Below are 15,124 nucleotides of genomic sequence, written 5' to 3'. Positions count from 1 at the left end.
GAGGCAACACTAGAGGCTACTCCTCCGAAAGTCCCTCCACCTCTTACAAAACCCCTAGCCAATCCACATTCACTAAGGGCTACCAAAGATGGGGTTACAACAACAAAGGCAGAGGCAAAACCAACAACTCCCGCTATGCCTCTACCCCTACCCAATGACTTCCCTCCCCTTCCCCATCCCCCCGCCCCTCCCCCCCCCCCCAACCCCACCCCCCAACATTCCACTCCTGTGGGGGGAAGACTGCAACAATTCCTTCCTGCCTGGACCAACATCACATCAGACAGGTGGGTGCGACAAATTATTCAATCAGGTTACTGTCTAGAACGAACATCTACCCCCCCAAACATACCACCCAAACAGCGTCCAATGTCACAAGAACATCTAGCACTGTTAAAGCAAGAAGTAGAATCCCTGATACAAAAAAGTGCAATAGAACCAGTTCCTCTGCACCAACAAAACAAAGGGGTTTACTCTCTATATTTTCTGATTCCAAAAAAGGACATCTCTCTAAGGCCTATTCTAGACCTCAGACCACTAAACATATACATACAGTCAGACCATTTTCACATGGTCACACTGCAACAAGTCTTTCCGCTTCTGTCGCAAAACGACTTCCTTGCTACTTTAGATCTCAAGGACGCATACTTCCCCATTCCCATTCAAAAGGCTCACAGGAAGTAACTCAGATTTGTAATAGACGGACAGCACTATCAATTCAAAGTACTCCCATTCGGAGTCACAACAGCACCAAGAGTATTCACCAAGTGCTTAGCAGTGGTGGCAGCGCATTTACGAAGACAACACATCCATGTCTTCCTGTACCTAGACGACTGGCTCATAAAAGCCAGCTCATACAACCAATGCGCGGAACACAGTCATGCCACAATACAACTGTTTCACGACTTGGGGTTCACAATAACCTACACCAAGTCCCATCTACAACCATCCAAAGTACAACAGCACCTCGGTGCCACAATAAACACCTCAAAAGTGCTTGCCTATCCCACTCCAGCAAGGATAGCCAGCATACAAACTCTTCTAACAAGGTTTCAGCTACAACACTCCTTTCCAGCAAGAGTGTTCATGCAACTTAAAGGGATGATGGTCTCTTGCATTTTCATAGTGCCCCATGCAAGACTTCAAATGCGCCCGCTACAAGAATGCTTATCACGTCAGTGGAACCAGGCTCAAGGTCAATTGACAGACCTAGTGTTGGTAGACGGTCGGACTCCTCGCTCTCTGCAGTGGCGGAACACCAAAAACCTTTCCAAGGGATGACCGTTCCCCAAGCCAGTTCCTCAGATAATCTTAACTGCGGACGCATCGCTCTCCGGCTGGGGAGCCCACCTACTGCAACACACCATGCAAGGCAGGTGGACACCACAACAAAAGTTACTCCACATCAATCATCTGGAGTTAATAGCAATATTCCTAGCACTAAAAGCTTTCCAAAAGCATGTATCAAACAAAGCTGTGTATTACATACAGAAGCAGGGAGGCACACACTCCCTGCAACTATCTCAACTAGCACAGGACATATGGCGGTGGGCTATACCTCAAACCATATTCCTTAAAGCCCAGCATGTTCCAGGAGTACAAAATACCATAGCGGGTCTGTTAAGTCGACAAACACAACAGACCCACGAGTGGGAACTTCATATGCAAGTTCTTCCGCCATTCTTTCAGATGTGGGGACAACCTCAGATTGACCTATTTGCCACCCACGAATACGCCAAATGCCCAAGCTTCGCTGCCAGATATCCACACCCACTGTCCAAAGGCAATGCAATATGGATGAACTGGTCAAACAGATTTGCGTACGCTTTTCCACCTCTACCACTCATGCCACTAGTAGGACGCAAACTACAGCAGCATTCTCTGACCCACATCCTAGTTGCTCCAACAAGGGCCAGACAGCCGTGGTACACCATACTGCTACAACTGTCAGTAGTACTGCACCAAAAATTACACCCGTCTCCACAGCTCTTAACGCAGAACCGTGGAGAGATCAGACACCCGGACCCAGCTCAGCTCAACCTTGCGATCTGGCTCCTGAAATCCTAGAATTTGGATATTTGAGCCTTCCTCCAGACTGCATGAATGTCCTAAAAGAAGCTAGACGTCCAACCACTAGGGCATGTTATGCAGCCAAGTGGAAACGATTTGTAATATATTGTCACAACAACAATATTAATCCTCTAGATGTGTCTATTCATCACATCATAAGATACTTACTGCATCTCCAAAGATGCAATTTAGCCTATACGTCTATTAGAGTACATCTTGCTGCAATAGCAGCATATCTGCAAAACAGACAACATCTATCTCTATTCAGAGTGCCTGCCATTAGAGCCTTTATGGAAGTCCTTAAAAGAATAATTCCTCCCAGAGTACCACCTTAACCTGTGTGGAATTTAAACATTGTTCTCACACGGTTAATGGGGCCTCTCTTCGAACCCTTACACAAATGTGAACTACAATTATTAACATGGAAAGTTGCGTTCTAGTAGCTATTACCTCTCTGAGGAGAGTTAGTGAACTACAAGCACTAACCATTTAAGAACCCTTTTTGCAAATGCATCACAATAAGGTAGTTCTGCGTACCAATCTAAAATTCTTACCCAAAGTCAATTCTCCCTTCCATCTCAATCAATCTGTGGAACTGCCCGTTTTCTTATCGCAACCACAGACAGTAGCAGAAAGAGCTCTTCACACATTAGATGTCAAAAGAGCATTGCTATACTACATAGAGAGGACACAACACTTTCGTAAGACAAAACAACTTTTGTGTCTTTCTCACCACCACACAAAGGTAATCCCATTTCAAAATCTGGGATAGCTAGATGGATTCTCAAATGCATACAGATTTGTTACCACAAAGCTAAACGTACGTTATCTGTTCCTCCTAAAGCCCACTCTACTAGAAAAATAGGGGCTTCAATGGCATTTTTAGGGAACATTCCCCTAGATGACATCTGCATAGCAGCTACATGGTCTACACCGCACACATTCACAAAACACTATTATGTAGATGTGCAAACCAAGCAACAAGCTAATGTGGGCCAGGCTGTTCTCAAAACATTATTCCAAACTACTGCAACATATAGGGGTAGTCGCCGCTAGGGATGGGTACTGCTATCCAATCTATGCACAGTGTGCAGTCTGCAGGTCATATGCCTCGAACGGAAAATGCTACTTACCAGTATGCATCTGTTCTTGGCATGTAGAGCTGCAGAGTTGCACACGCCCACTCACCTCCCTGGCTACCCTGGTCTGTTCCAGTATTATCTTAATTAGATGCAAATTACATGGGGATCCTTCCTTTTCTTGCAAAGCTCCATCAGTTCCCTAATGGCGAAAAACAATCTGGGGATGGGCCGATGCCCATGCGCAATGTGGTCCAAAGGAGGAGTCACCTATCTTGTGACTTCCAAATAACTTTTCAGGACAACAAACTGCAAACATCCGGGCCCCACACTAGGTGGCGATCCATGCACAGTGTGCAACTCTGCAGCTCTACATGCCAAGAACAGATGCATACTGGTAAGTAGAATTTTCTTTTTCACACCAGACTTTGCATGTATGTGTGTATGGTGCTCTGTCACTAACATATGTTGAACTATGCAGCAAACTGCATTGTTAGCAAAGGTGGGGGAAATATGGCATCCCGGCTGAATAGTGTGCTGGTGCAGGTTGCATGATGAGGCATGTGACATTTTGGGAGAATGAAATGTAGTGGTGGTAATCACAAAAGGGACCCAATTGGAGGTGCCATGCAAATCCTACAGATAAATATGAAAGTCCAGACTTTACTATTGTGGCTTTCTTGGGTACTAGAAATACTGCCAGCACGAGCACTGATACTAGAACCACAGCTAGGAACAACAATATTGCATAAAAACTATCCATGACTTTGCCACCTTCTTCTCACGTTGAGGCCATTAGATGAGCTAGCCACAATTAAAGAAGTCACTTTTGCTCCTTTCCAGAGTAGCATGTGAAAACAGACTGCAGGAGTAGCACATAGAAACAGACCACAGAAACAAACTTTACAAAAGCAGATTACTAAACGGACTACCAAAATCTCCATATTATGTTAACATCTCCCACAAAAATGAATCCTTGAACCTCAAATGCATGTTGATTTTTCAGAAAAGCCGGTTTACGTACGGATCAGATTTTGGCAGAATTTATTTCAAAGACTCTGCAAAAGATATTTGAACAGATTACATTTTCACATGGGGCAAACACTGTTCTTTGCAGCCGTGCCTCTCTATGGAACGGTTGGTGTCCCTAAAATAGGTTTCTGGGACATTCAGCATGCTAAGGGGAAGCGGGGGCCCAACTAAACATCAGTTTATCTACTGAGGAATGCATGCAAGTGCATACGTAAGAGTATGTGACATCTGAATACAAAAGCAGGAAAAAGCAAAAAGCATCAGTGTTTTTCATGGTTTTTGCTTGTTATTTAATTGCCGAAACTTCCTAGAATTCTCAGCTCACAAAAATACAGGTCAAGAGTGCACTGCTGTACACTGAAGGCTTCCCGTTCCCAATCTGTGTGCTTGGTGCACGGCACTTCTGGCTACTTTTCACGGTGCACTGGGGTGTCACGGCACACAGATTGGGAACCACTGTCTTACCCCAACCTTGAAATTACAATTTGTGCCGTTAACCCTCTCCTCTTCCCATGTATTATCAGACATAAAACTTTTGAGCAGAATGGAAAGGCAGCCTTTGGCCTCGTGGGAGGAATCCACCCTTCTCCCAAAAGTGTGCTAAAAAGCAACATCCACCACCGCAAGAGGAAGTAAAGTAAACATGTCAGTGCACCCTCTCCACCATTGACTCTAGCTTGCGAGATGCTGCATGTAGATATAAATCTGGAGAGCGCACTAACATGATGTGATAAGGAAGCAGCAGAATGTGCTATCTTGGAATTACTCTGAGGACAGAAGAGAAATGTAGAAGTTCTATTAGAAAGAACTAGAAGTGAGACGCCATCCTTCTGATGCCTTAAACCATTTTAATGTCAAGAATATCTACTTTGTTAGCAGTCCGGAAACCATTTACAATCCTGATGTGGTGACAGATATTGGGTGTGGAGGGTTTTCATAGCCCCCATGCCTCTCAACTGCACTACAAAGACTGAGATGCACACTAGCGCTTCCCCTGCAACTTTAAAGCCCGCAAAATCAATCAATCATTTGTAAAGCGCACAACTCGCCCGTGAGGGTCTCAAGGCGCTGGGGGGAGAGGAGGAAGCATCTACTGGTTCGAACAGCCAGGTCTTGAGGAGTCTTCTGAAGGTCAACAGGTTCTGGGTCTGTCTCAGGTGGGTGGGGAGGGTGCTCCATCTCTTGGCGGCGAGGTGGGAGAATGATCTGCCGTCGGTGGTCGATTGGCGGATGCGTGGGACGGTGGCGAGGGCGAGGTCAGCGGAGCGGAGCTGGTGGTTCGGGGTGTAGAAGGACAGTCGTTGTGGAGTGCTTTGTGAGCGTGGGTGAGGAGCTTGAAGGTGATCCTCTTGACCTTTTAAGAGTAGTGGTTGACTGAGATGAAGGTCTACTTAAGCCAAGATTATTAGTCTTGCCGGAAAGCAGTGAGAAATTTTACACCTGATAAATACCAGTGTTGTGGAATAAATGTTGACAGTTGTGTTTTGTACCCCCTTCAAAATTAGTGTTTAACTGGGATGAAAATTAAATGTATGTGGTATATATTTTCTCAAGTAAAAATAGCATGTGTGCTTTTTTTTCTTAAATGCAATATTTATCACAGATGTTATATATTGTATGCGATATGAAACAGCATGTGGAAATTTATAGGAACTTGTAATTTTGAGTGCCACAGAGCATTTGTTGGCTTGTGAACCACTATCCAATGTTAAATGCCTAAATCTGGCCTAATACAGCAGGCAAGCAACTGGATATCCACTGAAGGGAGAAGATGACAATTTTGTGACCTCTATTAAAATACACACTGATTGCAGGATCTATATCCATTCTCTCACATCATCAAAGAAAGGTGCTGCTTGGACCCTAGCAGCCACTGCAAATAAAAATGTTCTGACTACGAAGTGGAGATGTAGGCAGATTGTAGTGTTAAACACCATGACTGTCTTATCAGTTACCTGATGCTCAAAACACCACGAAAGACCTGTCCATCTTTGGAACAAAAAAAACCTGAGCAAATTGATGCAGTGTCATTATACCTTTTGGCTGTGGGGAAAGTGAAGAGACGATACAATGAACTGAAGAGGCAGGTTTGGGAAATAATGGCACGGAACAAGCTGGAGGGTTTGGCAACTGGTGGACCTCCATGCAAATGCTTTTGAAACTCTGGGAAGAGAAAGTACTTTCCATATCTGTCAGGAATTGGAGGTACAGAGTTTGGAGGGAGCCATCTAACCATATGTAAAATCAGGGTATTTACAGAAAATACATGAAAATTATTTGTATACCAGTTGAAATGTACAGCATATAAAAGGCAAAAAAAAGCTCTACGGTAGTTGTGTAATGGGTAAGATGCTAACGAGCTCCTGGGGTTGATATATTGTACATATTGCTTGTTACAGAGAGCCAGATATATTTTTTTGTACACAAAACATGTCCTGCACCCCAACAGGGATTCCACATAATGAGCCTGTTTATTTTGAAGTGTTTTATTTTTGGGATAGTTGCGAGTCTTATGTGGTAAGATGTCATGTCTGTAAAATATATTCTTGTTGCAGCATCAATATCCACCTGCAGCACACCCATGACATTAATCGCCTCAAACACAAGGGTTTTACATTGACCTATTCGACCACAAGTGGCTCCTTTGTGAACAAAACTGTTTTCCATGTTGACATCATCGGAGGTTGAGGCAGTAATCCATCCTAAACCCATATAGCTTCTACAATTTGAGACCTTGGATGTTGCAACAGAGGTTCAATGCTTGTATCTGATCACAGGAGTCCTGTAGTCTTCCTCATCTCACAGCTGAAGAGGATCCAGTTGGTACCTCCGCATGGAAAATGTAACCAACCCCCACCTTAGAACAGATTACAGTAAAATTGAGCCTACACCGAATAACCTGGAGCAAGGGCAGGCAACATTGCTTCAGTTCTTTTGAAAACATTCACCTTTAGAAATTCCAGAGATAATGGACACCTTGAAGGCACAGCACATGTAGCAGGCAGAACTTGCACAGAGATGCCTCATTCGATCAAACAACCAAGCCCTGAGTCACATGACTGCATGAATATCGACTGAGTCACCAGATGATGAAGCGTCATACATCAGTTGGACCAGCGCATAAGATGCAGCCAGGGAGAACCAGAATTGTGTACAGTAATTATCACATACAATAAATATCACTATTGATATTTACCACACACAATATTTTCTGCATGCTTTTTGTCAACTTGTAATCGTGCTGGCAGGTTATCAAATGCATTTTTTAAAGATACGTATTGGCTATTCCACACTCATAATTAGGGTGTTAGTTTTGACCAAGGCTACTCGCCCACCTAAGGCCATTATTACTATATTCATACTGGTGTTGGCTCATTTTAGTACTACTAAGATGCTTGTGAAGACCCATCTACTAGGGGTGCCAATTGTGTGTATAATATGTATGCATGCCCATTTTTGTTTAGTTTTTCTTAGAAATCATGATAAAAGCAAAGTTAAAATTGAGTTTTGGTTAATTTATATGTTAACGCTGACTTTGCCATAAAAATTTAAATGCAAGACATTCACAAGTTAGGGTGCTATCCTGAGTGTAGTCTGAATGTATATACAGTCTGAATGTATATAAAGTCGTAAGTGTGCTTGGTTTGTGTTCATGGGGTGTTATGGACTGTGTTCTTGTCTTGTATTGGAAGTGCACCAGTCTGATTATATAGTGCATCAAGAGTTTGTGTGTTTTATGTGTGTACATCACTAATCAGAAGTGTCTTCCAAGAGTTTAAAGTTAGGAGTATGAAGTCAAGAGTGGGGCATCTATATTATATGGGCTGTGTTAAGTATGGGTCATTCATATCTGTCTTACATCTATATTAGTATGAGTGTACATAGTTGTGTGAATGTGTCCAGACAGGAGTCTCGGATTGTATACCGGCGTCTGTCTTGTAAAATAAGTTCACATGTACTTGCAGTGTGGGTGTCATTAATTGTCTATCTGTTGTGCTGGACGTGTCTCATGAATAGCATGTAGGTATTGAGCATTGTGAAAATTGTGTATCATACAAGTGTTTCAGGTTTGTGTATTTCGTGTTTAGTGTGAGAGTGTTAGGTGTGTCTTGTGACAAATGTGTACTAGGAATCCTGTATGAAGTTGTGTTTCAGATATACCCTGTGTGATGTTTCAACACTATTGGCGAATGTTTGAAAGAAAGTCTATGAATATATCCATTAGCTGTCATGTACACTTGACCCTTTTTCCAGGCTAGCAATCTAGTAACATCCTCCTTCCTCAAAGGATTTATTCTAACTGATATTCTGGATCTAGTGTGCTGGAAACCAAAATACTAGATCTAATATTTTGTTTCTTTGAACATTTATTGGGCAGCTTTATCTGTTTTTTCCCTCTAAAGTTAATCTATTGTCGCCATAGTGGCCCTTTGGTGCTAATTGACGAAGCACACCAGACACAATGAAAGTTAAAATTAAGTTAAAATTGAAAACCTAAATTGTCACGTATTGCCAAACTCCACAATCATCTCTCAAATTGTTTGGGTTGTGGTGGGATGCATTACATATTATTAAAAGGTGACCCCATCAGTTCTTTTTGAGGGATACCACATTACCCGCTATGGTCTTTTAATTACTTAGCAAGATTTTATCCAGCAGCTTGCCAGATTCTTCAGTGCCAAAAATCGAAGATATGGCATTTTCTTCATAGTCGAGCAGATTCATTTTAACTTGGTCCTTAACCCCACAAATAGTTGCAAGAATAACAAAATTGTGATACTGTACAGAAATCGGCAATAGTGTAAACTTTAAACAAATGTTACCTATACTACCAGTACCTGTAATGCTAAATAGTAATCCTGGGTGGAGTTTGCGGAGTGCAAAAAAACCTCCCATCGCGCTACGCGGAGCTCATTGAGCAGCGGAGTGCGTTAAAAAAAAATACCGTTAGCTGGGATTTTCAGTGCCAGGTGCTTGTTCACACTGTGCAATCATCGCGAATGCCAACATGCACAGCACAAGCGGGCGCTGCTTCCTTTCTGCTGCTTGAGTAAATTTTTCCTCTAGCAGCAGCTTTCTCAATGTGAACGGATGGTTTCTCAACCCAAGCCGTCGCGAACATACGCGACCACTTGCATTGAAAAATTTGACCACATGCGTTGAGAAATCTCCCCGGGAGGTTGATTTTCCACGCTCGCCAAATGGATGTTGACGATTGCGAACGAGGAAAAATCTCACCAAGAGGTGGATTTTACGCGCTCGCCAGCTTGACATTGACTAACACGAGCAAGGGAAAAAAAACTCCACTAGTTGTAACGCAGAGTGCGGGAAACTTAACATACTCCGCAAGTTCACTGTCCAGATTTACTAAATAGTTTGTGTTTAGTAAAGCACATAGCATTTTGTTAGTGAAGTGACATAGACCCATTGTAACAAATTAATATATTGAAGCATTTCCAAAGTGATCTTTATAATATATCTGTTTGTTTCCATAGATCTTTTATGACCTTGTTCGGCAAATTAACAGAAAAACACCAGTTCCTGGAAAAGCACGAAAAAAATCGACATGTCAGCTGCTTTAATTCACAGACGTACTGTAGCTCTGAGCCAGGTGGGTTTGATTCTGTTAAGTTTTATTTTCAGTGTTCTTTTAATGAGCTCTGCTAACTGGTGATGAACAGATGCTTTAAGTGAACCTTATCACTGATCTGAGTAAAATGTAAACGCCAGAACGTATTTAACATGTTTCATACCGCTTAAGCTCCTTAATTCAGCTTCAAACATTACCGTCTACTAGGATGGAAATCCTCATCCTTCCAATAAAACGATAAATTCAATATTGAAAAATGAAACAAAACTCAGAAAATATTTGAATGCTTTTACCTCATTTTAATGAATGGAGATGTATGGAGACAATGCCAGACTTTGCTTTGTATTACACCTGGCCCTTTTTGTCATCCCCAAACTTTATGCATTCTCTCCTCCATTTTTGCTTAATTCTTTTTACTTGACTCTAGGTTTCTGTGCACTTAACCACAGATAACCAGTACTTGTGCTCTCTGCCTAAAAACACAGTAACATTGGCTTATACCCAATTGGCATATTTAATTTGCTTATACGTCCCTATTAACGTTGACTATATGTGCTCAGGGCCTGTAAATTGAAAGGTACTAGTGGGCCTGCAGCACTGATCGTGTCACTCACTTAAGTAGCCCTTTAAACCTGTCTCAGGCATGCCATTGTGGAGCCTCTGTGTGCAGTTTTAACCTGCTATGTCGAACTGGCAAAATAACATTTTTTCCAGGTCCCAACCTTCCATTTTAATACATATGTCACCCCTGGACAGCCAAAGGGCAGGGTGCAGTGTATTTAAAAGGTTGGACATGTACTTTATTACTTTTTACATGTCCTGGTAGTGAAAAACTCTTAAATTAGTGTTCGAGACATATAAGCTGCAGATTACACACTGTGCATAGATCTCCACCTAGTGTTGGGCCCGGAAGTTTGCAGTTTGTTTTTGTCCTGAAAAGTTTTTGGAAGTCAGGGGATAGGGAACTCCTCCTTTGGATCATATTGCGCATGGGCATCGGCTCCATCCTTAGATTGTTTTTTCGCCACCGGGCTCGGATGTGTTTCCTGCGCTCCATGTTGGAACAGATTTTACCTTTGACTCTCAATCCTCACCGACTCAACGGTATTGTTTCGAACGAGTTTCCAATTGATGCTACTCTTCAACTCCGAAGTCTTCGATTCCGGTCGTCGGTCAAGGCCTACGGTCCTACCCAGGCCTCATCTTCCAGCTCATGGAAAGGACGCCATTTAAAGAGTGCCCTCAATGTGGGTCGAAGTCTCCCCACACCGATCTCCATGAGGTGTGCAATCTTTGCCTCTCACCGGCGCATGAGGCCAGAGACTGTTCCGCTTGTGCCTCCTTCCGCTCCAAGAAGACGATCCCGGACCGACAAGCTTGAAGAACAATAGCTCTCTCGTCCGCTTCAATCCCAGACAACCTCTTCGAAGAGGGTGTCGACGCCCCAGAACAGGAGCAACAACATGGCGTTGACAGCAACTCCGAGGCCGAAGATTCAGACGTCGAGGACATCACTCTAGCTCAGCGGGTCTTGAGTACAAACGTCGACCCCGACCCTTCCTTGACACCCTCCAAAAAGGCTTCGGTCACACCCTCTGGCTCGGGTGCACACTGAGACACTGCTTCCCATGCCCCGCCTTTGAGCTCGGCAAAGAAGCCTAATAGTATAATAATACTACAGGAAATGATACTGAGCCTCAAGTGAATTATTCCTCTTCACCTCTTTGTCACCCTGGCGACGGTTTGAAGTCTTTCACCCCTCCTAACCTAGACCAGGTTTTGCAGATTGTTAGATTAGTAAAAGCAGGGGGTTCATCAGACCCCTGCCCCCGAAAATATATCTGGCAGTCGATGATATTAGCGAGCAACTCAGCCTGCTTTATAAGGAGATCCTTATGTCCGGCGTCTTTCCAGAGGCCTGGAAGAAGGTTTTTATTCTCCCTCTGCTAAAGAAACCTAGCTTGGATAGCGACGATAACAACAGCTACAGACCTATAGCAAGGATCCCGTTTCCAGCTAAGGTTCTGAAAAAAATTATAAATGTCCAACCTACGTCCTTCGTGTCCTTGGAAAACCTGCTGGACTCTTCACAATACGGCTTCCAGCAGGGACATGGTACGTAGATGGCCTTGGTTATGGCAGCAGAGGAGCTTCGCTCCACGCTGGACTCCGGTGCAAAGGCCGCCTTGATCCTTTTGGATCTCTCAGCGGCCTTTGACACCGCGAACCATATCATTCTCATTCATAGGCTCCTGAAGTTGGGAGTCTCAAACCTAGCTTTAAGTCTGATTAAATCCTATCTCAACAACAGGATACAATGTGTGCAGATTGGAGACTCTAGTTTAAAACAATTCTCACTTCCTTGTGGGGTGCCGCAGGACTCATCTCTGAGCCCTACGTTGTTTAATCAGTATGTCACCCCCCTAGCGGATGTCATCAGGCAGTTCTGTTTCTCTTCCAGGGGATACTCATCAATAGTCCTAAGCACTGAATAGTCCCGCCCTCGTGCGGGACCCCGGAGCAATAGCCAATAATATGCATATATCTACATATATTTATAAAAACATATAAATACGCATAAAATAACCAAACATCTATATATAGATAATATGCATATACATATACATATGCAGCCCTATATATACCATACTAGGCTCCAAACCTTCCCTTACTGCCTGTAAAATCTTTACATTTGCTAAATAAAGACATATAAATTACATTTTATGACAAAGCAAAAAAGAAAACACTGCCCTGGTTTTCTCTGAAACACACAACCTTTATTTTCAAAGGTAAAACAGGCAGGATCATAGAGGCAGCTTTAGCCTAGATAGGCTGCATAGTAACAACAGAAAAATCGGGCGCCGTGCCTTTAACCCCTTCGATGCTCATGACGAGCTCAGCTCGTCATGAGGCACTGTTGAGCTGTGCTGATGACGAGCTGAGCTTGTCATGAACAACTGTAATCTAGGATCTGCAGCACAGGAGGGGAATTGCTGCAGCAGCGATGGTGTTAAGACCTCTGTGAGCCTCCAGGCTCCCATCATGCACCACAGGTGACAGTTGGGTCAGTTCTTTTGGACGGCGTATAACAGTGTGATAACTGCATGGGTAACATGTAAAATAGACAGTTCTGGTATTCGTCCGGGGAGGAGGGTGGGTTGCTTATGATTTTGATGAGTATACCCCTGGAAGAGAACTAGGATTACAGGTAAGTAACTAATCCTTCTCTTCCAGGGGATACTCATCAATAGTCATAAGCACTGAATAGAGTAGCAAGCCCATCCCATACCCTGCGGACGAATACCAGACTCTCTAAACAGTATACTAATATATATCACCCAAACAAATTCCTCAGGTATGCTTGACCAACTTGAGCATCCGCCTGAGTATCAGAATTAAGACCGTAATGGCGAGCGAAGGTATGAACCGAACGCCACGTAGCTGCCTTACAAATTTCATGAACAGGAACATTTTTAAGCATTGCTTTAGTAGCAGCCTTTCCTCTAGTGGAGTGAGCTCTCGGTTTGCCCGGGAGCTGTTTCCGTGCCAATTGATAAGATAACATAATGCATGACACAATCCATCTAGAAATGGACCTCTTAGACGCAGACAAGCCTGTATTCAGAGGACCGTAGTTCACAAACAGATGATCAGTCTTTCTAACACTTTTAGTTTTATCAAGATAAAACTTCAAAACTCTTTTCAAATCCAAAGAGTGTAACACCTTTTCAGCTGGAGTGTTCGGATTGGCAAAAAACGTAGGCAGTGTAACTGACTGGGTAATGTGAAAATCCGAGACTACCTTAGTAAGGAATCTTGGATGAGTCCGAAGCACCACTTTATTCGCATGGAAAACGGGATAGGGTTCTGTAGCACAAAAGGCCTGAATCTCGCTCACCCTGCGCGCAGAAGTGATAGCCACAAGGAAGGACACCTTCCACGATAGATGTTGAAGGGAGGCCTTATGAATAGGTTCAAATGGTGGACCCATCAATTTAGACAAAACCACATTAAGCTCCCAAGGAGGAGAGGGAGCTCTCATGGGAGGATACACTTTCCTGAGACCCTCCAGAAAATCCTTCACAACTGGCATTTGAAAGAAAGAGACCTGCGCAGGTGACTTTCGATATGCTGTTATTGCTGCCAGATGGACCTTTATAGAAGAATATTGCAAACCTGCTTTGGCCAAAGAAAGTAAGTAAGGTAACAGTACCTGTTCCTGACCTCGAATAGGGTCATGACCTTCCGCAGCACACCACATGAAAAACCGCTTCCACTTGAAAGCATACGACTTTCTTGTAGAAGCTCTCCTTGCCTCTCTTAAAATGTGCATACAGTCCTGCGAGAGGCCTAGATGTCCATACTGGACGAACTCAGGAACCAACTGCTAGCTTCAGGGACGGCAGGTTGGGATGGAACACCCTGCCATTCTCTCTGGTCAGCAGATCCGGACAACAAGGAAGCCTCCTGTGTGGTACTTTGGATAGATACAGGAGATCCGGGTACCGCCATTGGCGAGGCCAATCCGGAGCCACCAGGATCATGTCTGTCTTGGATTTGTACAGCTTCTTGATCACTAAGGGAATGAGTGGAATCGGTGGAAAAGCGTAGAGTAATGTCTCTTACCAGTCCATCCAAAGAGCATTTCCCTTGGACCCTCGTTGTGGGTACCTGGACGCGAAGACGCGGCATTTTGCATTTTCGGTGTCCGAAAAGATCGATTTCTGGTGACCCCCAGGCCTGAAAGACATCTCTTATCACTTCGTCTTTTAAGACCCAGTCGTGTGCTTCTGCGAAGTGTCTGCTTAGGTCGTCTGGTTGGATGTTGAGGACACCTGGCAGATCAACAGCTGAAATTTTCATACCCCGAGCCAGAAGCCACTTCCAGATTGCTTGCGCTTCCAGTGACAGAGGTCTGGATCTCGTTCCGCCCTGCTTGTTCAGATAGTACATTGTTGTTGTGTTGTACGTTTGAACAAGCAGGGAGGATGTCTTGATCACGGGAAAGAAAGCCTTGAGAGCTAGGTGGACAGCTCTGAGTTCCAACATGTTTATGTGATACAGTTTTTCTTTCTCTGACCACACTCCTTGAACTTGAAGGGACCCCAGATGAGCGCCCCAACCCTGAAGGGACGCGTCTGTCGCCAGCGATCGCCTGGGCATGTCCTCTAGAAAAGGCATTCCCACTACCAGATGACTCCGCTGCATCCACCATCGAATGGAGATTCGCACTGACGGAGGTAGTGACAGTTTGTCCTCCCAACGATTTGAAAACTGGGACCACTGATCCTCCAGAGACTGTTGTAGAGGTCTCATGTGCAGCCTGGCGTTCGGAACGAGGAAAATGCAAGACGCC

The 15,124-nt window shown here is 44.0% G+C and overlaps 1 protein-coding gene and 1 long non-coding RNA gene across 9 annotated transcripts in view; one reads left to right on the top strand and one right to left on the bottom strand.

Annotated features, from left to right (window-relative positions):
* The window catches only part of LOC147751123 (uncharacterized), a 426,133-nt gene that overhangs the window by 172,955 nt on the left and 238,054 nt on the right, over positions 1–15,124 (bottom strand). The window lies entirely within an intron of this gene.
* Positions 1–15,124, top strand: part of RAP1B (RAP1B, member of RAS oncogene family) — a 461,814-nt gene that overhangs the window by 384,762 nt on the left and 61,928 nt on the right. For all 7 annotated transcript variants that reach the window (XM_086919007.1, XM_086919012.1, XM_086919008.1 and 4 more), the window contains one exon: positions 9,674–9,789. In XM_086919007.1, coding sequence (XP_086775133.1) covers positions 9,674–9,760 — 87 coding nt within the window. In that variant the 3' untranslated portion in view covers positions 9,761–9,789. The remainder of the gene's footprint in view (positions 1–9,673; positions 9,790–15,124) is intronic.

This window comes from Lissotriton vulgaris, chromosome 1_1 (assembly GCF_964263255.1).
Source record: "Lissotriton vulgaris chromosome 1_1, aLisVul1.2, whole genome shotgun sequence".
Classification (NCBI taxonomy): Eukaryota; Metazoa; Chordata; class Amphibia; order Caudata; family Salamandridae; genus Lissotriton; species Lissotriton vulgaris.
The sequence above is the reverse complement of the archived record's forward strand: the minus strand, read 5'-3'. Positions and strand labels throughout refer to the sequence as shown.